Source organism: Meles meles, chromosome 3 (genome assembly GCF_922984935.1).
Source record: "Meles meles chromosome 3, mMelMel3.1 paternal haplotype, whole genome shotgun sequence".
Lineage (NCBI taxonomy): Eukaryota > Metazoa > Chordata > Mammalia > Carnivora > Mustelidae > Meles > Meles meles.
Genome location: NC_060068.1, coordinates 157,424,398 through 157,451,190, shown reverse-complemented (window position 1 = coordinate 157,451,190; position 26,793 = coordinate 157,424,398). Strand labels below are relative to the sequence as shown.

Below are 26,793 nucleotides of genomic sequence, written 5' to 3'. Positions count from 1 at the left end.
TATTTTTTTAATGTATATGGCTGTTCACGCGTATAATACAAGTATTTAACAACATGCATGAAAATAATATGTACTGGTTTCATGACCCTAGTTAGCTCTGGGAGAAGAGGAAAGGGAGTGGAGTCAGGAAAGTTGGTCTTCACGTATATCTGTGCAATTTCTTTTCTTTAAACAGGAAAATTGAAATAAGCATGAGTAATGGTAAGAGCCGAGAAAGCTGAGTGGCTGGTAAGCAGGAGTTTGTTGTTACGACTCCATTTTCCCAGGACATTTGTCATGCTTTCCAGCGACAAAGTGTAAAGCTAAAATAATACAGTAACAATACAAACAAAACAAAACAAAACAAAGTGATTGCTACTACTCGTTTGTAACTCTTTTGCTAGGGGAATCAATATGGTAGTAAGTTTCTTCATATTACCACAATATTTACACTCTTTGAACCTAGACATTTCAATGACAGATTAACACTAATGAAATCATTCTTTACAGGGAATTGGCTAAAGACATTTTGCTTTGTCTTCCCAGGGAAATATAAAAATGACCCATAAAAATGACAGCTGTGAAGACCAAGTAGTGCTTGGAAAGGTTACCCACATCACGACGTTCAGTGAAGGTGAGTGTGTACAAATGTAAATACATCCACGTGCACACAACTAGAAACGTCCATGACTAGAAAAAAGGATACTGAAAGGCAACAAAGCAAAGCACAAAAAGGCATGTGTCAAGGGGGTGACTTTTTCTACTTTCAATTTTCCAGTAAAGTATTTAACGTACTTTAAAGACGTAGAAAGTTTTCATTCAAAGGAAATAAAACATCATTGACTGATTTAGTGCTTCACGCAGTCTTCCGTCTCTAAATTTAGCAACGTGTGTCCTGGGAGAATGTTAGCCTTTCGCCCTCTGTGTCTGACAGCATGAGAGAAGAAATGCTGTCTTTCTTCTCCATCACAGTAAGAGAGCTCACCGTCACTCAAATGGGCAGTGGGACTGACACTGGGGTGAGTGCATGGACACTGACGACTCCCTGATAATTTCCGTTAAGGTTTACCAACAAGGATGACATTCGTCCAAGCAGGCCAAGAGTCCGGCTGGGTCAACACTAAATGCCTGATTCACACCTCGTCAGGACATCAGGACATTTCGTCTCCTAGCTAAGAGCAGCCAGCTTTCCGGTGACCGCACACATCAGCCATTTGTGTTGCATTCCTATGCTCTGAAATGCTGTGTGTGTAATGCAAAGAATTCATTGCATGGAACATATGGGGGGATGTTCTCCTGGTTTGTGGAGGGAACCCTGCCCAATCTGGACTGGCTGAGTTTTCAAACCTCCTTGGTGTTCCAGCACAAATGATTTAGCCTACGTCTAACCCTATGCTTTGTGGAAAGAAGAAATAAATGGGAATGAGATCTGGAAAAGCATCGGTGACCACAGTCCTCACACCCTCATCTTCCTTGCAACTGCTCCTCAGAGAACTAGTTTTCGCCAACTGATCTTCTGCTTAAATTCCTTGAGCTCCTGGGCTAGCCCAGCCCTCACCATGCAGTGGGGTGGGACATCTGGAAAGAAATGCTCGCAGCAGCCCTGGGGTAACATCACCGACACCAACCCCGCCAGTGACACCGACCCCACGACCGGCTGCTGCCACACATCCCACCTTGGGCCTAATAGATTTCCAGAGGTTTCGGATTTTTGAAACATCACACATTTTGAAATGAACATGATCCCCTGGATTTCTAAAGGCGAACCCTTGGTTTCTGTACTAAAGCAAGGAGAGAAAGAAGCTGGTGATACAAGTGTTGTTTATTAGGTTGATGGTGGTGTCACTCAGTGTCTGTTGCTGGACCTCTTTCCAGGACTGCTTCCTGGGGTAGGGAGAGAGCAGGGGAATGAGGGGTACAGAGACGCAGGATGTGAGTGGGAAGCCCATGGGGGAGTAGACTGGGTTCTTCTGAACTATTCACTCCTTCACTTTCACTCCCATGGCTCCATTGCTGACTTGGGCCCTTCACCCTGGTGGGGCCCTACTTTCTAGACTGTAGTGACAGACTCGAGTCAGGAAGTTCCAGAACAGACTGGGACACGATCCAAAAGGAGAGACCGAGGCAGAGGCCTTCTCACCTGGTACTACAATTAAAGCCCCTCAAATGAGTAAAGAGCCCCACATACCTGACAGGCCTGGACCCTGCCCTCCCAGGCCTCAGAGAACTGCATCTAGCCTGCAGCAGAGAGAGCCGCACGGATGTCCCTGCGCTTGTCCACAGTTCCTGCCTTCTCTCTGCAGTTCCTGTAGCCAGAGGACTAAGGCCAACCAACAAAAGATGAGCAGAAATCATCTGTGTCACCACCAGGCCAAAGCCCTTAATAAGAGCCAGTCTGGGACATATGGGTGGCTCAGTTGGTTAAACATCCACCTTCGGCCCAGGTCATGATCCTGGGGTCCTAGGATCGAGTCCCGCATCGGGCCCCTACTCAGCGGGGAGCCTGCTTCTCCCTCTCCCTCTGCCCTTCTTCCTGCTCATGCTCTCTTTCTCTCTTTCTCTCTCAAATAGATAAATACAATCTTTAAAAAAAAAGAAAAAGAGCCAGTCTGCTTCTTCCAATTCTTTCTTCTCCTGCAGGGCATACTGGGAGCCACTCCTTTCAGATGTCTTAGCTCCGAGATGAAGCTGGGCCACCCAACCTGCACTAGACTTAGAATAGGTTAGAAATAAATCCACATTGTGTTGAATTCCTGAGATTTTGATTTCTTTGTTCCGGCAGCAGAAATCAGTCCATCCTGGGCTCCTGGTTGGCTCACTTGATTAAGTGTCTGACTCTTGATTCCGTTCAGGTTGTAACCTCAGGGTGGTGAGATCAAGCCCCACCTTGTCTGTGCTCAGTGGGGATCCTGCTTAAGATTCTCTCTTTCCCTTTGCCTGCCCCCCACCCGCCTCTCATAAGTAAATAGATCTTTAAAAAACACAAAAACAAAAACAAAAAGAACTTATTCCATCCTGACATACTTAACAGCAAGGAATCTCTCCAATGCTTAATTTTACAAGAAAGCTACTCTCCTCATAGATACAAATACTTGGTAAACTGGAGGCAGAAAAAAGAGCAGTGGGTGGGAATCAGGAGAGCTTCTTACGGTTCGGTTCGGGTTTGGCCATGTTTACAGAACGCCTCTGGGTGGGGTGCTTGACTTTTGCAGAAATCAGGTCCTCAACCAGGCTTTTCAATCTTTCTGTTTTGCTTTTTAGAGCACATGTAATCCTGTGTTGTATACTTGAAAGTTGCTAAGACAGCAGATCGTGAATTTCCTCACCACACACAAAAAAGGTAACTATGTGCGATGGTGGGCGTGGGACCTTATCATGGTAAACGTTTCATAATATACACGTGCACCAAATCGTCCAGTGGTAAACCTTAAACTGACACGGTATCAGTGTTGCTTACAGCTCAATAAAGCTGAAAACAAGACAAAATAAGACACATAACGCTTTTTTCAAACACATGAAGGATGGTATAAAGGGAAAACTGCCTCTGTCTTTAGACCATGACCAGCATATTTGCTCCCATGGAGGCCCCTGGGCCATGTTTGTGGAAGCCTACAGACCTCTGGGCACCCCTGGATGGTCTTTTGTGAAAAGGACAAGGACTTCCAGATACAGCAGCTGTCACCCACCTGTCCCACACGTCACGCTGCACTCGGTCCAGCGGCCGTACTGCCAAAAGTACACCAGTTTTCCCACGTCGTTGTCAAGGCCATCTTTCCGGATTGTGTACTCATACTTGATGCCGGGATTAGTCACCTGGAACAGAAGCTGAAAGGCAAAAGGGGGTGACATTCCTCTCATGACTTGATACTACAAAACGCAGTTTAGTGACAACACCACAGAACGCCCATCCTCTTAAAGTAGTGACGAAGGCATGCATCGGAGCAAATGCCGATACATGAACATATCACCACCCCCCCCACACCCATCGACACATCTCTCGGTATCTGTATCAGTCTACGTCCATGTCTACATCTACCTATACTTCATCTCCACTCGATTATTTCTTGGATGAATTCCCAGGGAGGTTTGCTCTTACAGAAACTGCTCTGAGGGAATGGGGTGGCGTCTTTTCCAACAACAGACTGGTGGGTCAACTTGCACCCTTGTGAACTTACTAACTTGGTGATTACATGTAAGTTAGTTAATCGCTTTGTGCCTTAGTTTCCCCATTAACAAAGTGAGGATGATAAGAGCATGACTGAAAGGGGTGTTGTGAGAGTTAAATAAGTAAATAAATATATAGTGATTCGCTATGAATAGACTAGCGCCTGGCATGGAGCTAGCATTCTATAAACACTGACGCTTATTATTGTTGTTGCTATTGTCTTATGACACTCTTCTCCAGCTCTCAGGCTGGTTAGTTCCTTTAAAGCTTATAGTTCTGAGGGGTAAAAATGGTCATGGGCTTTAGCCAAGTCATACCACTCTTGGGGTCTTCCTTTATTTCCCTCTCCCGTAGGCAATCAACTTATCACATGTTTATTTATTTCTTTTTAAAGCTTCTATTTATTTACTTATTTTAGAGAGAGAAAGAGAATGAGCAAGCATCCGAGCCAGGCAAGGAGCAGAAGGAGAGGGAAAGAATCCCAGGCAGACTCCACGCTAAGCACAGAGCCCGATGTGGGACCCATCTCACGTCTCTGAGATCACAACCTGAACAGAAGCCAAGAGTCAGACACACAACTGACTGAGCCACCCAGGTGCTCCTTACCATACGTTTAAAATGGCTTCATCTTAAACTTAAAGGTAATGGACTGGATGCTCCTTGGGATCAGGATTCCTGCACAGAAATCTTTGCCACATCGGTGGGTAAGATGTCTGGTTTCTAGACATTTATGACTCATAGCTGTCAAGCCTTCATCTCTGGCTATTGTGAGTGCTCTGATCTCTGCCTCTGGAATCATCTCCCTCTTACTTCTGAAGATGGTTAGATCTGACTCTCTCTTGGACCACTGGTCATCCCCAACCAGCCTTGTCTCTCCTGCTATAATGATTTCACTCTTTCTCTATAGCTTCTTGCCAACATGAAAGATGAATCACCCATGCCTTTAAGGTGCATGTATTACCTTATGACCCCATTCTCCTCCAAGAGCTTCACAAAGTCAAACCTCCTGCCTACGAACAACCACAGGATAACATATGCAAAACCATGTTAGTCCATCACCACTGCCAGAAAGCTACCTGGAAACTCATGCCAGGTGGACATAAACTGAGAGCACCTTTTTCACACCTGAGAAACAATCACCCTCCAATGCACAGCCTATTTCAATCATACTGGAAGCTGAACTCCAAACTCCCAACTGATGACTTTTGGGGCCCCAGCACTTCATTTTCAGGGTTTCAGCAATTTCTAGGCAATAAAGGATTAACAGCACAAAGTAATGTCTTGCTTTCCTCCCTGCTCCTTGTTAAAGGAGGTTTTATAGGTTCTTAATTAGTGTCTCATAGAAAACACCTTGGAAAAGAAAATCAGAAAGACCCTAATTAATATACCTATCAGCAGTTGCCTTTGCTTCCACATTACCTGGATCCACACTGACTCATTGGTAGGACCCGTGGCCATCAGCTTCTCTAGGTCTCCTTTCCTGTCGTATTGGAACGTGGTCCCCGCCAGCTTGTAGTTCCCATTCCACTGGATAATGAACCCTCCATTGAGGTAATATTTTTGGGGGTCTTCACTCCTGATGGCCAAAAAGTTTCCAGCTCCCTCAAGTTCCATGACCCGTATGTCCCTTGCTCCTTTTGGAATCAGTCCGATGTCAACATAACCTAAGGAGAGAAGACACAGTAATGAAAGCGGCACACTGGCTTAGCTGAACACTACCTATTTCTGGCCCATCATTCATCCCCATTGTTGAGCGCGCTTGCATTCCTCCTGGGTGGTCAACATGGGGAATTTTAAAGAGCTTGGGCAGGAGCCGAATTCTCAGGAGCTCTGTGACTCAGTGTGCACACAGTTTTGAGAGAAGAGGTGAAATAAAGGCAGACTTGACTCTAAAAGGTTTGGGGTTGATCCAGAATTGACTTTTCTGTGATTTTAAGTTGATAGTTCAAAAATATACAGCCTAACTAGCTTCCCATTAGCATTTCTACTTCCCCATTTGTTGCTGCTATCAGATGAATTTTCTTGAACCCTGTATTGGATATGCCCTTCTGCTCATGCGTCCCCACTGCCTGCAAATTAAAGATAGACTCTTAGAAATAATCTAATCATAGCTTAAATTCATTAAGAGAATCCCTGAGGGAATCTTGGATGATCTGCCACCTGGCACTCTTGAATATAGCTCCTGATGAAAAACTCTGCTCTGATCACAGCTTTTTGTATTGCTGGACAATTCTATTCATTAAACAGGTTTTTTCTTATTTTTTATGTTTTGCTGAAATATGAACTTACATTCTACTTTCCTGATAAAGCACAGAGGGTGTCCATTTAAAGATGATGATCAAGTCAAGCTATTGTCCTACCCTCATTTACTGGATATCATGGCAGGAGACATACTGGGGACAAAAGGAATGAACACATAATGTTTTCCTCCCTTTGGCAGACTCGGTGCTAAACACTTCATGCATTTATCCTATTTGTGCTTCCTAAGAACCATCACATCATCAGTGCGATAGAATGGAAAAAAACACGGACTTTGGGGATGGCATGTGAACATGCCAGGGCAAGGGGGTCAGAACACGTGAGTCCCAGTTTTTGCATCACCTTCAGTGAGCTCTGTGGTGTTCACTGACTTACTTAACTTCTTTGAATGTCCTCTGCATCATGAATGGGCTCCAGCGAGATGTTTGACATGCCTCATAACTCCGATATTTCATTATTTTTCTTTTCTAAGCGGAACGTTCTTTGTTCTTTTAACCTTTCCATATAAGTGTTGGCTTTAAGACCCTGATCATCCTGGTCATTTTGCACTGGAGAGACACTAGGTTTTCGAGCCACGAGTAAACCTTTGTCTCTGTCACCTGGAAGTAACTCGACTGTTTCCTCTCCGTCAGACACTACAGTAATGGAGGGTGCTGGGAGCTCAGATCCTAGGGCTGGCCGGCAGGTACGACTGTCTCAGAAGCTCAGGCCACATCCTCTGCTCTATTTCTCAAACTGGCAGCTCCCATCCAGCAAATACTTGTAGTATTTGATTAAATTCCATCTGGTCCTCGCAATACTTGCCTGAGACAGCTGATTAAAACCACAAATTTTCTAATAATTTTTTTTATTTATTTGAGAGAGAGAGAGAGAGAATGTGAGCAGGGAGGGGCAGAGGGAGAGGGAGAGAGAATCTGAAGCAGATTCTGAGCTGAGCGTGGAGCCCGATGCAAGGCTCAATCTCACAACCCTGAGATCATGACCTGAGCTCAAACCAAGAGTTGGATGCTCAACAAACTGTGCCATCCAAGTGCCCTAAAACTACAAATTTATAATGAGTTCAGGGAAACTATTTATCACATGTCAGGAGGCTAATCCAATTTTCTGAAATGCTTTGGAGTGTTGCGCCCTGCAGCCGCTTTCTGACTTGGGATGTCCCCTGCCTTCTCGTAGCAGAACTCATGCAAGAAGATCGACTGGCATCACCTTTGTTTACAAACAGCAAATCACCCCCCTCCAAAAAGAGATGAGAACTAAATGGAAAAAAAATCCAAAAGACTTTTGTTTTTTATCTTTCACTTAAGAGAGGAAATCCAAAATGAGAAATGTTTATCATGAGAAATGTTTATCAAATTCTCCCAAATTTGAAGTGGAGGTACCTCAGATTAGATTAAAGATTTCAGTGAATCTAAGTGCTGCTTCTCAACAGTTTACACACAGAAGATGTAAGCTGAGGCAGATTTAGCTGTGACCAAAAGTAATGCACATTTGTAATACGTATTTGTAAAAGAGTATCTAGGGGAAAGCAAAAAGATAAAACTATAGCAATTTGGAGTTAAAAAGAACCACGATGTACCACAAGACTCCTTTGCCCATAATAAGAAATCCCACACTTGAGAAGAGTATAAAATGAAAAATAAAAATTTCAATTTTCCTTCCTTCTATTGTATGTTCCAAAGACAATTACAGTTAATAGTTTATTGGCTTCTCTTCTAAAATTTTTGCTTGCATACACAAAGCACATATACACAAAATTTTTTAAACCAGTGGGATTGTGTTACGTGAACTATTCCAAGGTACTGCTTTTTGGATTTAATATACCTTACATATCTTTCCATATTTTTTGAGCATTTCAACAACTGCAAAAATAACATAAACCCATTTATTTAACCAATCTGCTATTAGTGGCCATTTAATTGGAAACGAATGGCCACAAAGTTTTTTGCTCACTAAATGAGAAAACTGAGTTCCCAAGAGAGGAAGTTACCTATGCTATATCACATACCTAGGTGGAAAGTACGTATACATATATCCAAGGTTTGCTAACCAATTCTTAAAATAGCATTTTTAATAAAAAATGTGGTTGGTAGAAAGAGATTTTAAAAATCCCCCTGAGTATCTTACCCTCAACGGTCTTCTTTATAGAAATGAGAATCCTATTAAAAAGTAAGGGTAGAAAGCTGGGGTACCTGGGTGGCTCATTGGGTTAAGCCTCTGCCTTTGGCTCAGTTCATGGTCTCAGGGTCCTGGGGTCAAGCCCCACATCAGGCTCTCTCCTCAGTGGCGAGCCTGCTTCCTCCCTCTCTCTGCCTGCCTCTCTGCCTACTTATGATCTCTCTCTCTCTCTGTCAAATAAATGAATAAAATCTTAAAAAGATAAAAGTAAGGGTAGAAAGTTACTGAGACATTTATTCTGCGTCAAAAGAAGGCGTTTCAGGGTTAGTAAGATTATATCCAATGTGTTAAGAATGGTGAATTTTTCATTCAGAAAATCACTTCTCTCCCACCTTCCCTAGTAAACATTAGTCATTTGCACCAGTATGGGGGCAATACTGGGAAAACTGGGGGAAGTAGGAAAATGTTAATCTTGACCTCAAACAAGGTGTCTGGGCCCTTGGAGACTCATGTGGAGAAAACATCCCATCACTGAGTCCTGAGTTCCTTGAGTTGAAAGAACAGTCAGGGCCTCCAGGGCTGGGGCAGAAGACTGGCCTCCCTTCAGAATTATCGTAAGAGCTGCAATAGATTATTGGGGCTAAAGTGCATCTTATCCAGCTGTCCTTTGTAATTCACAAAAAAGGATTTACCCAATAGCATATTTGGTTTCCAGTCACTTCTAATAAAAATGTGTTCACAAAGAGGTCATACTATTAACCCCTGACATCTTTTTAAAGCTCATCTTTTTAAAAAATATTGATACTGTCAGTTCGCAGTGAACAAAACAATCCTCACTGCAGGCCCAAATCTCATAGTTTAATGCGAGGAGGCTCCCGGGAAAGGCCAGTCTCGTCTCTCCCCTGATGCTTGTCTTGACAGCAAAGACACATTAATGTCAAGTTCAGGTACGACCCTGCATTTGACCCCCTCCCAAATTAGAGTGAGGAAGAACTATGTACACATAAATGTGCATGGCAGATCTTTTGAGAAGTCCAAGTGCCTTGTCCTCGATTGCGAGTTGTAGCTTCAATTATTTCAAAAAGCAAGTTGTAGGGGCACCAGAACCTTGGCACACACAATGAGCAACCACACCCTCCTGCTAGAGACTGAAGGAAAGGAAACGTAGGAGAGGGAATAGATGTTGAGAGGTGCTTCCTGACCCTAAATGCTTCTGGGACAGAGGATGGCAGCCCTGAGGTCTCTTGATAGGAAAACTGTCCAGTAGAGTGCCCATGCCTCCCCTTCCCTTCCCATTCCTTCCAGCCTAGGCTTTCCTAGAAAACCTGATCTAAGACCATTTCCATGTGAGGTGATATGCTGGTTTCAAGGAAGCCACATCCCCTCTTCTTGTGATGCATTACCTTCTGCCTCAGACTTCTTCTGAAATGTTTTCTTGAGATTTTCATCCGGTCTCTGTGGACTCATCTCCTAGCCCTCGGCTTCCCTGTCCCAGGCAGTTGTGTATGTTGTTGGCAAACCAGTCATCTATGACTCTGACCTCCTCGTGTCATTCACCCACCTAAAATCACAGAGTGGGCCTTGTTCTCTCTTAAGCCAACAGCAAACCTGAAACTGGTGTCAATTCCTAACTCTAGGTGAACCAAATCTAGCCAAGAAGATCAGGGGCAGAGACTAAGAAGCTACAGTTGGAAGAACGAAGGATGTAAACACACAGGGTTGGGAAGTGGGTGGGTATCTGGGTGGTCAGGTTCGAGCAGAATCCCAGGCAGTTACTTTTCTCACTACATTCCAGGAATATCCTAAAGATGTGGATACTGGCAGCAGCACATTCTGCTTATGGTTGAATAAAGAATGTAGGAATCAAGGCCGGCAGTTTGGGCAGTGAGTTAAATGATACAATCACCTGTATCAGGGTTCCAGGGTACTCAGAGAATGGGAGCCCTTGTTCCCAGCAACAGAGGAAAGTAGCCAGTGTGAGCAAGACCAGGACCTGGTTTAGTGATCACTGGGTCTGGCATTAGGCAAGTCTGAAGACACCAAGCAAGGTCAGAGGAGTCCAGAGTAGTAGTTTTAAGAAGTTGGTGAATTAGTTCAAGAGGCTAAAAACTGTCAGGTTTTAACATTTAAGACCAGGATAGGTGAGTCATACAGAATCAAGGAAATTAGGCAATAGGGGTGGGGGGGGGGGGGAACAAGGCTGAGGAACTGGACAACAATGGGTCAGTGTTCTAGGTCAAAAAGAATGGGCTCCAAGAGTTTGGGATGAAGGTCAAGGTATGGGTAACAAGCCCAGGGTGCCCTTAAAAGAACACAGCTTAATGCTCTACCAACTTCCTTCTGAACCAGGCTCTTCATTTAAATTCTGCCTAAGGGTCACATGGCAGAATGGGGCCCAGGCCTGTTACCTTACCTGGTTGGAGTAAGGCAGGGAAGGCAGTGGAGGGAGTCCTTGTCTTATTCGTCATTCTATCCTCCATGCCAAGCACACAATAGGTACTCCATGTTTCTCAAATAATAGAGTGAATGGCTAAATGAATGAGTGATGATATCTGTATGTAGTTCACTGTATTTTGGACCTAAGTTCTTTAATTCCAGACACTTCTCCTCATGGTAACCATGGCACTATCCCAAGATGGCAATTCTTTTTTCTTTCTCCAAGAGAGGAAATGGAAGCTATCCTGGAGGGTCTACAAGAAAGTGGGCCTTATGTTCCCCACGTGTGACACTAACTGAAAGGGGCGATGCTGTCATGTGGCGCCCAGCACTGAGTCTACTGAATGAGGTCCTCTTCACAGGGTAGACATGGACTGAGTAGTTGGGATAGCCCAAGGAGGCCAATGGATAAAGACAGCTCTGGAAGACTCTGCCCAACCTCGACTTTTAGATATCAACAAACAAATGATCAGCCTTAGGGCTAAGGGTAGGAGGAAGATACAAAATATAAGACAGGGTTGAAAGGGGTCTCAGAAATGGAGGTCCAAAAGGGTGACTTTCCCATGGCCAGTGCTAATCTGGATCAGCACCTGGTCTCTTATCTCGCAGCCTATTTTAATTCCACATCATCCATCATCCTCTCTGTTTCTTAGGAGCACTCACAAAAAAACAAAACAAACAAACAAAAAAAACCAGAACAGCAACAACAACATAGGGCCAAGAAAAATGGTCGTGACTAGTATTTCATACTTCTATCATCAAAGGCAGGAGCAGTCAGAGAGAAGGAGAAGCTGGGTCTGACCACTACGTGCATCTCTAATGCGGACTTACCACCTACACTCTTGTCTTCAACCACTCTGTTAAAAGAAACCACAAGCCCAAGTCAACGGAAGGAAGGAGAACCCAAGCAGACACACGCAAGGTTTAAAAGAGTTTCGGATTCTTCTAGGTGACTGACTACATGACTACATGTTCCCATTATTTCCTAGTCACAGAGATGATCTTGCCTCAAGTGTTAATTGTATCTGTTGCCCAAGTTCATTGTTTTTCTGGTGTTGTCTGATGGTTGCCAACTTTCAGGCTTTCTCTCAAGGTCATGGCCGTGATAACAAGCCTCTGGAGATCTGACGCCTAAATACTGGGATAACGAAGCCATCTCTAACCAAGCCCCCACGTAACTGACTGCAAAACCATATTTGCTCTGGAAGAATCCTCTGTCAGGGCTCACCACATGTCACAGATTCCCAAAGGCAAATGTGGTGCCCTGACCAGGGAGACAAAGTGACAGTGTAAGCCCCCAAAGCCAATCACCACCACCCACCAAAGAAACCACGGCTCTTCTTTTTTATTTTATTTTTTTAAGAAACCACAGTTCTGGGTGGAGACACAAGGAAAAAAGAATACTTCAGAATGTGTGTAAGAAGGGGAAAACTAAGCTTTATGTCTTTGGGCTACAATCAGCAAGTGACCAAACGCAGTATTATAACATTGGGTTTATATTACGTGTACCACTTCATGTTAAAAAAATAAAAACAAAAAAACCCCAGAATTACAACACAACAGCAGCAGGACAACACAGAGGAAAAATATCCAATATCCCATCAACATAGCTGTCACAGATAATGACTGGTCTCCTTTTATTGTCAAAGGGATATGGAATCAAACTTAAGAAAACCTTTTTTCATTTGAAATATATGAGCGCTTAACTGAATACCTCCTACAGATAGAAATCATGTTTGCTGACTTGGGGTGGGGCAGGGTGGAGACAAAACCTAAAGGACAACTCAGCCCTCAGTTTATAACTGCACTAGAGAGAAAGAACACAATGTAAGGAGAAGGAAGGTCACGTGTAAATACACACAGAAAACAACTAACTACGCCTTGGGTGTCTTCAGAAAGAGGATGTTAAGTCCCCTCTTTTGACTTTGGCCTTTGAGTTAATCAATCTGCCCAGAGCCATCTCACTCCATTTCCTGGAGTTTTGCATTACTTTTGGGTTTCATTCTCACTGTGTAGTGGTGGCAGCCAGGGTCTTTGTTTTTTGGGGTTTTGTTTCGTTTTGTTTTGTTTTGTTTTGTTTTTCAACCAGGGTCTGTGTAATGTACCTGGCTTCATCAGGCACGCAGCAAAGGTGGGATCTGCCCAGGGGGTGAAAGGAACACAGACGGCCCCGCTGGGGGTTAACGGAGTCCAGAGTGAGATCTGGCTGGATTTCTCACGGTGCTGCGGGCAGCATGGCCAGAGAGGTTTGAGGCTCTCTCAGGACACGCACAGTCTGAAGCTGACACTCCTCCCTGGTACAAAGGCCCATCAGAAGCTCTCTGGGAAGCAAATGGGAGAAGGAGAACTGAAAACCAAAGGCATGAGGGAGCCCAGTGCTCGGCATGTGGATGGAAGCACAAGGTCTTTAAGGCAGCGGCGGGGGTCGGAGGGAGGCTCAAGATGCTTCTGGGCTTTCCCTCCCAAGAAACCAGAGTAGAGTCAAGAATCCAGAACTAAAGCCCAGTTTCCTAAGGGCTTAGTTAATTAAAAGGTTAAGTGAAGAAGATTCAAGAATGAAAATGCTTTTCAAAGGAGTTACCATAATGTTAGGAGCATAGGGTATCTGAGGTCAGAGATGAACCTTCCCCCATTAACAAATACAATGGAGATCAAATGTAGAAATGTGATTTTAAGGATGACTTTATAATCCAAGTAAATGAGATCACATTTAAATAACAAAATATTTACATATCAACTTTATAAATAAGATGGAATAAATATTAGCTATCATAGGATGCTTGAGGAAATACTGGGTTATCATTTACATTCCAAGTAAGTAACTCAAAGGGATACGTTTCATGCATACTAAGCGATCGAACAGATAGACAAAAATACAATCCTTCAGTGATAATTAAGCATTTCACTTTGCAGTTTAACCTTATCAATTCAATTGTCAAAGATCAAAAAACAGCGACAAAATTAAACAAATTCAGGTCATCCACTGTGACGTGTCCCAGGGACAAACAGGGCATCTAATCAATGAACATGATACTCGAGGACATACTTAGTAGCTTTGTCCTGGCAGTGAGCATGTCTAAAAGAGAGGCACTGCTTTGTCAGGACCCAGGAAAAGGGAGACTCACTGTATCTGGGAGCCCCCGTCACTCCCGCCCTGGGTAACAGTCCAGTGTAGATGGGGCTCCTCTCCTCGGGCCCTACCTGGGGAGTGCACAGTGGACTCCCTACTCCCAGCACCTGCATTCCTTTAGAATACGGAGAATTAACAACCTAACCACCCTTCCCCGAAGCAGCCTCAAGCAGTGACTGGCAGGAGCTGGCATATCTGGTCTCGGCTCCTTCACCCCTTGGGTGGGAAAATTCCAATGTACGATGTCTACACTAGCTCCTGTACGATGGTCACTAGCTTCATGATGCATTCTTCCTTGGCTCTCCTCCTTCCCCATTTCACTTCTTGGATGTCCTACTGGTACTTTCCAGGATCCCCCAACCCGCAAATAAACTCCTGGTTCCTGAATTCTTGTCTTAGGGTATTTCTCAGGGAGCCTACATTGTGATACTCTGAGTTGTCTTCATCATCTCTGGGCCTCACTTGTCTTCCTCCCAAGACCCGTCTGGCTACCAGTCACTGCTGATGCCAAGGGACCAGCAGTTTTACCTGAAGACAAATATGTAGGAGTCACAGCAGATTCAGGATTGTTAGTAGCCAAGAGTTGCACAAGAAGAAACCTTGCAGAAGGTCATCATGGGAAAGGAAGAGCAGAGCGTGGGTAGGAGGGGACGTCAGGTGGCAGTTGCTAGCTGGGGCACCATAGGGAGGCAGGGGTTGGGACGCCCTTATCGGGAGAGATGGGGAAGCAGAATGAGCCAAGACCCCTTGCCTTGCCTCTCCTTTGTCCCTGAAGGTGCACCCTGAGCCTTCTGCCTTGAAGCCCACCACCAGCATTCTGCCCTCTCCTTAGAGCCCACCCTGTGTCGGTGCCCTTTGTGGCCAGCTTTTGATCTCTGTGTCCCCCAGTTCGAGGTCCATGCCTATGCCACTGGCTTTCAGGCCTGGATGACACTCATTCCCTTTCCCAGGGACAGCCCCCATGCAGTGGGAGACTTCCTGTAAGTGCTGAGAGATCAGCTCTGTCCCTAAAACTGTCCAGGAGCCCTTATCCCCTTGTTGTGAAGGGTACATCCCTGCGGAGTTCTTCGAAAGTTACAATCTGCTTTAAAACACAACCATCCGTTTTGCCCTCCCTTCTCAGGCCCCTGCCACACCAAATATTTGTTTGTTACCAGATCCTTCTTTCTGTTTAAACATCTTCTTCACAGTCTGGCAGGCAGAGCCGTCCCCGAGGCACACACCGCAGCGATCCTCTGTGGCGTTGGAGCCGATCTCATAGTCACAGCCGACCATCTGTGGGGAAGAGAGGCTGCAGGTGACTGATACGGACGGGGGACACCACACCTCCTTTCTCCTTTTCCCCTTCACTCTTGATGAGATCGGGGCTGGGGACAGATACAGGGACAAATGGTTCCTGTCCCCGGGGGCAGCCAGAGGAGGAAACACAGCGTCCACTGACGGTAAAGGAGCCACCTGGTTAGAGGGGAAAGATGCACACACTGAGTGGGTTTCCCATTTCTCCTGAGTCCCAGGCAGAACTGAACACAGTTCCAAACAGTTAACATGGAGAATGTCTTGGAATCAGAGTTGCTGGAAAAGTAAATCCCCTTCTGATGTGCAAACCTCCTGTCCCCAGTGAGTTCCCAAGGATGATTCGAGTTCCTCTGCCTGTTATACAGTGGTGGTTCAATCCCTCTACAGGCCTCATTGGGGTGCTCTCTGCTTCCTGTCTGAGTACAGCCAGCGACTCGGCAGCCACCAAGGAGTGGGCTCAATGCTGAGACTCCTTCATCCCCATGAGGGATGACATCTCTGACCTGCGGACCATCATCAGGTGATTTGGAGCCCCCTAAGTCCCCTAAGCACTTCACATGTAGCTGAACCCCAACCACTGTGAGCGTTCTCTTAGGAGCGGAGACTGACTTCACCCTGCTCTGAACCTGATCCCCTCCCAGGGCTCTGCCCATCGGCCCTTCTCCGTCACCTTCTTTCCCTCGCCATGAACCCTTCTCCTTAGCCTAGGAGTGGAGACTGACTTCACCCTGCTCTGGACCTGATCCCGTCCCAGGGTTCTGCCCATCGGCCCTTCTCCATCACCTTCTTTCCGTCACCATGAGCCCTTCTCCTTAGCCAAATCTTTCCCACCTGAAAATCCCCAGGCTGGAAAAGGGGGGTAGTTAAACTGGGGGTGTTCAGTAGCATCAGATACCAAAAAATCATGACACATAGAAAGTCATGAAACACATAAGCCTCCGCTGGAGGTCTTGGTTGCTTGCTTTCTGGCAACAGAGAGAGGGAAACTGGACCAAATCCTACTAGTCAGACCTCTCCTTGCAAAGAATTGTGCCTAGGCAGTTTTTTTTTTTTTTTTTTTACTCCTTCAAACATAATTCCCTTCCTTGTTTTATTTTTTATATTTCTAAGTTGTGTTTTCATTCCAGGAGAATTTCAGGTGTACACCATAGTGACTGGGCTCCTCCACAGGGCAGCCAGTTCCCATCACATTTCCTTTCTTGTTTCAGCGCCAATCCCAATCGGCTGAAAGGAACAACAGTTCGGAAGAACAGTTTGGATTTTTAAATACGCCCTCGCTTCACCAGCCGAACAGAGAATTAATGGCCAGTGACAGGAAATACCTCCATTCCTCAAACGAACTCTCTCTTCAGCTCCGAGGATTGTGTTATGTGACCCAGTTGGGAAAAAATAAAGTGCTAAGAGATCAAAAAAATTACTCATGCTAATCACAAGAAAGAGAAACTGTCGGGATGTGTACTCAGTGGTCACGAGGAAAACGTCAGCTCTTCACAAGCGCCGTGTTTTCAGCAGGTTGGAGCATACGCTGATGAGCTGATCTGTACAGATCGTACCCCCGGAGACCTTCATTCCTTTACGGACTTGGGATGAGCCAGGAAATCAACCCTGAGACACAGGAACATGAAAGTGTCTTTTCAAATCTCTCCAAAAGAGGCTAGATACAAATGCGAAGAATAACATTAAGAGAGCCAGGAGATCAAACATGCTGGGCTCATCTCTCTTCTTCAGCAGCATCTGCCCACGTACTTGGGGCTGGAGGTGGGGGGTGGGGGAGGGAGACCCCACAGAGAACGTCCCACAGTGTAGTCAAGGGGTTCTTGTAGAGACTTCACTCCAACTGCTTCTCCCGTGAGCGGCACCCAGCCCAAGCAACACTGAGTTCAGCGTCTACCACGAGGCCTGGGAAGACATGAGCCAGTCATCCTTGCGGCACATAAAACATAAGGGCTCCCAGGAGAAAACGAATAGACATCACTCAGATTTTTGCATCCTGTGCTCTGGCAAGGGGCCCATGACAGTATCATCTTTCCACCTTCAGCAGAGTCAGAGGTGGCTCTCCTGCTGCCACTGAATGTGGACAGTGACTCCAGCCAGGATCTCCTATGATGGGACTCCTCACGTGCCCGACCACCACTCCAGTGAGCAACGTCAAAAAAAATTAACTTTCCCATTATATAATTTCTTTCTTTAACAAACAGCTATATTGGGGCACCTCAGTTGGTTAAGTTGGTTAAGCATCTGCCTTTGGCCCAGGCTGTGATCCCGGGGGTCCTGGGGTCAAACCCAGGTCCAGCTCTCTGCTCCGCAGGGGAACCTGCTTCTCCTTCTCTGTCTGCCTCCTGCTCCCCCTGCTTGTGCTTTCTCTCTCTGTGTCAAATAAATAAATAAAATCTTTAAAAAAGAATAACTAAGGAACTCCTGTGAGTCCCAGTTTCATCTTTAAAAAAAAATAAATCAAAATGAAAATTAAAAAATAAAAAGCAGCTTGATTGAGGCATAGCAGATATAGAAAATACGGTACCAATTTAATGTAAACAACCTGACGAGTCTGGATTCACACAAGTAACTGTGAAACCAGCACTCCGGTCATGGTTACAGGCATATCCGCCCCCAAATGTTCTCTTGTGACTCTTTCTGTGTGTGTGTGTGTGTGCTAAGAACTTCGAATGGGGGATCTGTGCTCCCAACCAATGTCTAGGAGCACAACACAGCGTGTTAACCATTGGCACCACAGCCACGGGGATGCATAGGCCTTTGCATCTTGCCTGGCTGAAACTTTGTACCCGCTGAACAATGACTCTCTGGGGTTCCCTCCCCTCAGCCCTTAGCAATCCCTGCTTTATTCTTAGCTTTTATGAATATGACTATTCTAGATTCTCCAGCAAATAGAATCCTGTGAAGTTCATTCTTCTCTGAGGGGCTTGTTCACTTAGCGTAACGTCCTCCAGGCTTAACCCTATTGTCACAAATGGCAGGATTTCCCTTTTCTCAAAAGCTGGAATGGAACAAAATTCTGTAGTATGGATACAACACGGTACAGACCACATTTTCTTTGTCCATTCATCTGCTGATGGACATTTGGGTTGTTTGCATTTCTTGGCTGTTGCAAATAATGCTGCAATGAACGTGGGAGAACAGATATTTCTTCATTATCCTGATTTCAATTCTTTTGGATACACACCCAGAAATCCCATGTCTGGGTCATCTGGTAGGTTCTATCTTTAATTTTTTTGTGGGAACCTCCGTATTGTTTTCTATAATGGCTGCACGATTGTGCATTCCCACCAACAGTGAGCAGGGTTGCCCTTTCTCCACATCTTCAGCAACACCTATCTTTTGGTTTTCTGAAGACAGCCATCCCAACAGGTGTGAGCGGTATCTTATTGTGGGTTTGATTACTATTTCTGTGATGTTTAATACTGTTAAATACCTTTCCACAAACCATTTCTATGCCTTCTCTGGAGAAATACCTATTCAAGTCCTCCACTTGTTCTTTTAACCGGGTTATTTGTTTTCCTGCTCTTGAGTTGTTGGAGTTTCTTACACATTCTAGATATTAGCCTCTTGTCATGTATTTGGTTTTCAAATATTTTCTTTCATTCTGTAGATTGCCTTTTTACTCTGATGGTTATGGCCTCTCTGTCAGAAGCGTATCATCCATTCTTAAGCCTGTCACTTGGACTGAAGCGCACACTCTCCTGAGTATTAGAGAATTCAGGTTCTAGGCTTTCATCCAGGCCCCCTGGCTCTGTTAGTGAACGCATACTACATATTCTTAGCAATTCTCATCTTTTTCCTATGAGTTAACACTGTTTTACTTTGTAAATTCTCAAAGGACTGAGAAGAACTAAAACACCAACTAAAACACCAACTAAAACGCCAAGACCCACTCCACCTGAAATGCTGTCCCCGCTCCTCACAGCCCCTCGGTAGAGGTCGACAAGGGAAGTCTGCCTGGTTCTGAGATGAGGCCCGGTCTTAGCCGGTGAAACTCCAAGTGCAATGATGGGGCAGAGTTATGCTCACCTGAAAAGAACAGGTGAATGATACTACCATTTGATAAAAAGGGACAGTAGCAATAATGCTGTCCTTGCTGTAACTTTGGGAGTTAGGATCTGGCATTCTGGAGGGAGATGTGCCCCAGACAAACTGATAAGGGGATGTTCAGCAAATCACCAAAATGGCCAAAACGGCCCGGAGAGAGCAAAGCAGGTTCGGGACAGATTCTGAGAGAAACCAGCGAGGGGCACACTTAGGACAGAGAGCAAGACTACCAGGCAAGTTGGAGGACTCCGCGGGGATTCACAAAGTTGAATTTCTATTCTAAGATGTATACAGTAGGTTGAACATAAGAGCAAAAAAGGGTTGATCGGGTCCAGGATCCTGGGCTGAGAGGTGGACAGAAGGCTAAGAGAAGTCTGGGGACAGCCGGTATGACAAACCAGGGCATCTGGGCTGCTCAGGAAGAAGGTGAAGCCAGAGCCGTGAGGACTGGGAGAAAAGGGGAGACAGAAGAACCTGAAATCAAGAGCTGGTTTTCAGGAGAAAGGACTGGGGGGGCAGGCGTGGGACTACCTGCCCACAGGTTTGCAAGCTTACACCATGTCATGTTTGTGATTAAAAACAGGAGATAGCCTGAAAAGTCCAAGTTTAAATCCATATCTTTGATAAACAGGCTTAAGAGTTTAGTACAACTCTTTAAAAAAAATGGGAGAAGGGCATCAATAGACAGTCACCTCCTAGAACAAATTCCGTTCTGATCAAGGTCTGGTGGCTCTCCTGACAACGGAATCTGCACATCTAACAGGCCAAAATGATGGCAAATATCATCATTTCAAAATGGACTGTTGAGTATATGAATAAAAGAAAATTCAACGAATGTTTATGTGAAGGTGAGCAAACATATTTTCATATAAAGAAGGTGAATTAGATACATTTTTTTTTCTTACGATGTATCTTTGTATTTCAGTATCTATCAATGCCCTTTGAAAAAACTGTAGTAAATGAGTAAGACAACTAACAGGGCAGAAAGTAACCACAGCCTGGATCCTTGGAAGGTAAATTGAATTTAGGCTATTAAGGCAAATTTGACTTGATGTAATGTTGAAGCTTAAAAACTTGCTCAGTGTGGTAAAGAGAGAAAGTGGGTAATTAAAGCTTCTAAGAAGTCCCAACTCGTTTCCAAAAAGAGGAAGTCAAGCTGAGAGACTGCAGCTTCTTCTAGTCAGCTCATTTAATTGGCTTCAAGAGAGGCACCCAAGATCCCTTAGGTTTTGTTCAAAACACAGTGTTCTCTGTCATCTGCTAAAGATACCATCGCTGTGCTTGCGAAGGTGTTCAGGTCTAACAGATCATTTTAGCATCACATTCATTTCGCAGTGATTAAGGTCCTCAGTCCTAGCTGCATATGGCAATTACCTGGAAAGTCTTCACAATGTCAGTGCCCAGGCCCCAAATCCCAGAGGTTCTGAATCAACAGGTTTGAGATAGAATCTGGACATCACTAGTTTTTAAAAGCTCTTTGGGTGATTCTAATAGTCATCCAGGCCTGAGAACCTATTGTTTTGGATAGTGATGCTGTTGTTTTGGCCTGACTTAGCTAGATAAACCTCTTCCCACTCTGGAGAACAGATCTAACTTAAATACATATTAATTACTTTTGGCTCTTTATAGCTACAGTGCTAATTGGTAAGGAGTCTGAACGAGAATTTCATCTGAGTTCTTAGAAATGTAGAGTGTGATTAGGACTAGATTTTAACTCACTCATTCCCGGGAATTGTCACGTTGCCTCCTATATTTTGGTTGCTACTGGAATAAGTCAACAGGCAACTTCAAGGTGATAAATGTATCTTTTCAGGGTGCTGAACCCTTATGGGCAGGAAGGAGCCTTCTTCCATGGCAACAATTTAATCCAGTGGAAAAAAAATTATAGTAAACATTTGTTGAAGGAACTAAAATTCATTAAAAACTTATTGTGTGCCAAGGACTCTGTTATGTTAGGGGCTTAACAAACACGTCTTTATTTAACCTATTTGAGACTAACTAGGAAGATACATTAACATCCCAATTTTAAGAAAAAGAAACTGAGTCTCAGCAAAATGTCTTGAGTTATACGGTTGGTTCACAATGGCATCAAGTTCACATTCTAGAGCTTGAGACCTAACCACTGTACTTTCCTAAGGGCTAATTAGAACTTTCTACATAATTTTCCTTCATTGATTAAAAACACATTTTCTTTAAACTGACATTTATGCCTGGGTGTTGGATCACAAAACTTGTTCATCAAGTCCTTGTAAACTAAACTGTGAGCACCAGAGAAGAATTCTTCAATGGGATGTATGCATAAAAGGACTGACAAATCAGGTCTCTCTCATTTCCAAAAAGGCAGAGTTGATTAATGGAGTCAGTGTGGGAAAGTTAAACAGAAATTGGAAGACCTGGCTGAAAAGTTCCTGTCATGTCATCTGTCTTCTTACGGTAGATCATGCTGGTAATCAACGGAGAATTACATGTAAAAATGCTTTGCACAAAACACTATGCAAACTACCATTAATTTCAGCTTTTTCTCAAGTTTAAGTACTCTGCTGGCAAGTAACCAATGAATAATTTAATACCACAAAAATAATCAGGGTCATCTCTTCCTACTAATTCTTCCTTTAAGTTGCTGCTTCTCAGTTTGACTAGTTCTATGCCTAAATTGATATCACAGAGCACATCAGTAAGTCAAGAAAGATCACAGCAGGAGTGAAAGCTTTCAATTCCAAACTGTTGACTCTGATCAACACTGTCAAGCCCAGTCCCACAGATCACATATTAAAAAAAGGACCACGTGTCAAAGTCACAAAAGAAAGCTTAGAACATCTGACTTCCTGAATTAATAAAGACCATGATTTAATGAAGTTGTAGATGAAGGAAACATACCCAATACCTTACATATGCCATTAATACAGACATTTCTGCTGTTGCCACCTTCAAAGCAAGGGGTACCATCAATGACAGCATCCAGCATTTTCTCGGAAAACTGGCCATCTATGGGTCGGCAGTAGAGCTCACAAGGATGTGCTGGAGTGAAAAAGAGACAAATCCTTGCAAATTAGCTTTTTTAGCTCAGCACCCTTCCTACAGAATTCTTTCATACCCACTACCCCCCCGAGTTGCTTATCTGGAGATCCACATCTTTTACTCTCTCATGATACATGTTGAAATGTAGGCTTTTTCTCTTTTTCCAGTTAAAGGGTTTTACAACGAATTAAATTGGGAAGATTGCTTTAAAATGCTATGCTCTTTGTTATAAACAATGCAACCTTTCCATCAAACATGGAACTGTGCTTGTAAAATGAAGGTGCGGAGCCTCTGGGGCTAACCTAGAAAAGAAGTAAAAGTAACCAGTGCTGCCAGACTCCAGACAAGCCTGGCGCCTGCCCGCCATTTGCTGCAAAGTAAGCAGACCTCTAGGGAAGAGGTAGGCCCCTCCCACAGGGCCAGCTCTCTACAGCAACCACCACCACCAAGATCACCATCCCGCCTCCAACTAGTATTTTCCTTTATTCTCCTCAAGTTCAGCAAGTCCTTGGACACAAATTAACAAACACAGAGAAACAGAAAGCCCGATTTTTTGCTGAAGCGTTGAAGCTGAAGCCAACGAGCTTACCGTAATGGTCTATCCCACCATGCTATCTCCTACAATGAATACATTCTAGGGTTCAATTTTCTATTCCTTTGTGAATGAGGACAGAGTGATTTCCAGCACAGGAACTTTTCTAAAGATGCACTTAATAAAATAAGTACCTATATGTAAGTAATTAGAGTACCAGAAAAGATAGATAACTTTGAAAACATAAATTGCCTTAAAAATTTTAACAGGTAAGGGCACCTGAGTGGCTCAGTGGGTTAAAGCCTCTGCCTTCAGCTCAGGTCATGATCTCAGGGTCCTGGGATCGAGCCCCGCATCAGGCTCTCTGCTCAGTGAGGAGTCTGCTTTTCTCTCCCTCTCTGCCTACTTGTGATCTCTCTCTGTCAAATGAATAAATAAAATCTTTAAAAAAATTTTAATAGATAATACATGTATATGGTAAGAAGAATTCAAATAATAATTTCCTTATAAATGTTATATCTAGTTTTTTTTAATTGAAAAAGTTGAGAGGGGTGCCTGGGTGGCTCAGGGGGTTAAAGCCTCTGCCTTCAGCCCAGGTCATGATCTCAGAGTCTTGGATCCAGCCCAGCATCAGGCTCTCTGCTCAGCAGGAAGCCTGCTTTCTCCCCTCTCTCTCTCTGTCTGCCTCTCTGCCTACTTGTGATCTCTGTCTGTCAAATAAATAAATAAATAAATAAATCTTAAAAAAACAAAAACAAAACCAAAACTTGAGAATGTCTTCTTCAGAAAGGTCCTTCTTGGGAGGAATCTCGTTTGGATCTGTTTTTGGGATTGAACTTGAGTTTCTGGCGGATGTGACCAGCTGAGGGTTCAATGAAACCAGCCATTGGCCATGTGCCAAGGACCCACCTGTGTGGATGCTGATACAAATACCCAGCTAACACAAAGCCTAGGTATGGCTCCTCAAGAGTGCGATGATCCATTTGGTAAAGAAATAAAAGCATAAACACAAATATAACTAAGAGCAGAAGCTCTAGACAAACTTGAGACAGAAGTCAAGAACACTTTTTAAAGCTCAAAGAAGAGGGGCGCTTGTGTGGCTCAGCAGGTTAAAGCCTCTGCCTTCGGCTCAGGTCATGATCCCAGGGTCCTGGGATTGAGCCCCACATCAGGCTCTCTGCTCAGCAGGGAGCTTGCTTCCTCCTCTCTCTCTGCCTGCCTCTCTGCCTACTTGAAATCTCTGTCTGTCAAATAAATAAAATAAAAAATCTTAAAAAAAAAACTCAAAGGAGAAAGATAAAAACAAAGAAAGATTACTAACTTACGTTTATTATTAATATTATTAATATTAATATTATTTTTATCCATAAAGAGCAATGGATAAGTTGTCTGAGAAAATGACAAAATCAAAATGAGTTGGAGAGATCACAAGCACCAATGGAAAAGGGCCACCAGGTGGGGGGGGGGGGGACAGGGACAAAGCAAGACCTGGGATGACTGTAAACCTTTATTCCTGGCAGTGTGATTAGCCCTGTCGCTGCCTGAACTGGAGCAGAAGTACTTAAGATGGAGATCGAATGTGGAGCACTCAGCATGGGGTCTGGTCTACAGTAAGTGCCTGACACACTGCAGTCACGATCATGGTTTGCATCTCTTTACCATGAACTCTGGATGAATTCTAAAGGTCTTGCAGTTGCTCCACCTTGCCATGCTTCTACCAGACACCTATCGTGTAATGCTGATTGATTCAGTTCTCCTTCCCACCCAGACAAATCCTTCCTGAAACAGCCTCCTCTCCTTCGGATTTTTTTTTTAAGATTTTATTTACTTATTTGACAGACAGAGATCACAAGTAGGCAGAGAGGCAGGCAGAGAGAGAGGGGGAAGCAGGCTCCTTGCTTTTTTCCACGGTGCTTCAGGTACGTCTTTGGGTTGGCCTAGGACATAGGCCTCTGTAGAAGGAGACAGGAGTAGCAACAGATGCTCTGAGTTCTCCACTGTCATCGTAGTATCATCAGAGTCTGTCCCAGCCCCTTGGATTCCATAACATCCACCGAGTTGAGTATTATCACTGTCTCAGATTTTCTTTTTCTCTACCTTTCAAGAGCTTTCAAACCCATTTATAATTCAGCTAAGGGAAGACTTTCAGGCTCATTTACTGGTGAACTCTCAGCCTCACTCTGATTAATCCTCTCAAAGGAAGCGTAAGTAACTAAATGAACCTAATGAATCAAAGGCTGCATTTTCAGTTCTGGTGAAACAGGATGGCTCAAGAGTTTCAGATAATGATTTTCAGAAGTGGTCATTAGAAGCCAAAGATAAAACTTGGTAAGAAGGATAAAAGTATTTCTTAGGTCAAGGAAAACTTTTGATGCATTTCACATTTTGTAAGTAGATTGCTAGTAGAGTTTCACCATTTAAATAAAAATCCAGTTTCTACATTCCATTTTTAGGCAGGATTCCCCCGGTATGAGCCCCAAAGCTGCTGGCCAGGGTGTCACACTTGGTTGAATGCTCTACGTCACTGTCTTGAAGCTCTTAATTTTTTTTTTTTTTTTTTGAAAGAGAGTAAGTAGGAGCAGGGAGTAGAGGGACTGGGAGAGAGAGAATCCCAAGATGGCTCCATGTCCAGTGCTGAGCCCAACATGGGGCTGGATCTCCAATCCTGAGATCTTAAAATGAGCCAAAATCAAGAGTCGGACACCTAACCTACTGAGCTATCCAGGCAGTCCTTGAGGGTCTTAATTTTATATTTGAACTTATGTTTTTTTTTCTTTTTTTTTTTAAATATTTTATTTATTTGACAGAGAGAAATCACAACCAGGCAGAGAGGCAGGCAGAGAGAGAGGAGGAGGCAGGCTCCCCGTGGAGCAGAGAGCCTGATGCGGGGCTCGATCTCAGGACCCTGAGATCATGACCTGAGCCGAAGGCAGAGGCCCTAACCCACTGAGCCACCGAGGCACCCCTGAACTTGTGTTTTCTAAGTAGGTTTCATAGGACAATGAAGAGCCTGCATGAGCAGAAGACATGGGTGATATGCACGTCTGCTGTTTCTTGCCAGATTTTAAGAAATACTAAACCTTAAGCAAAAGACACGACTTAAGATGTTTTATTCTTGTAACAAGTAATATTTAATGTAACAAAGAAACTCAGTTTAATAACAAGGCTCAGATCAGCTTGAAGGAAAAAACATATAAAGTTCTTACCAAAAACTCAAACAAAAATCAAATAATTGCTAAGACTCTGTAACTTTGGCTGGTCTGAACTGGTATATTCTTTTACTTTCTGATATGGCAATATTATAAACCCCAAATATATCAAAATATATACTAGTTAAACAGAAGAAGGCATTAAAATTAATATATTCTACAATAACTGTGGAGCTATAAAAACAAGAACAGAGGTAGTTTTGACCAATAAATTAAACTTATTTCATTGATGTTTTAGGTGAGGCTAAATGTAGTAATATTTTCCATTTGTTATATATTTTTATATTCTGTCTTTTGATGAATATGTTTAAGAAATATGATACTACCTTTGGAATTACAACTTAAATTATTTAAGAACAATTTTGTCATAATGTTTACATGTTTAGAAAAACCTGGTTTTGAAGGATTCAAGACAGATCAGTTTAACAAAGCTAGCATTTGTCATAATGCCAGCTGTTGGAACTCTTCTCTCCGAACCAGAGTTCCTTGGCCATGAGACCATCTGTTCCTAAAAATAGGAACATCATCTTAGGTAAAATTCAAAACGCAATGCATGGTTGTTAAGGACAGAGCCTTATCTTAGTCTGTATTACTGGTTAACATTTAGGCT

General features: G+C 43.8%; 1 protein-coding gene across 1 annotated transcript in view; it reads right to left on the bottom strand.

The window, feature by feature from the left end:
- ADAMTS12 (ADAM metallopeptidase with thrombospondin type 1 motif 12) overlaps positions 1 to 26,793 on the bottom strand; it is a 302,673-nt gene that overhangs the window by 56,551 nt on the left and 219,329 nt on the right. Inside the window, exons 13-16 of the mRNA XM_046000900.1 lie at positions 22,309 to 22,442; positions 15,239 to 15,359; positions 5,564 to 5,808; positions 3,666 to 3,804 (exon numbers count right to left, since the gene is read on the bottom strand). Of these exons, the coding sequence (XP_045856856.1) occupies positions 3,666 to 3,804; positions 5,564 to 5,808; positions 15,239 to 15,359; positions 22,309 to 22,442 (639 nt within the window). The remainder of the gene's footprint in view (positions 1 to 3,665; positions 3,805 to 5,563; positions 5,809 to 15,238; positions 15,360 to 22,308; positions 22,443 to 26,793) is intronic.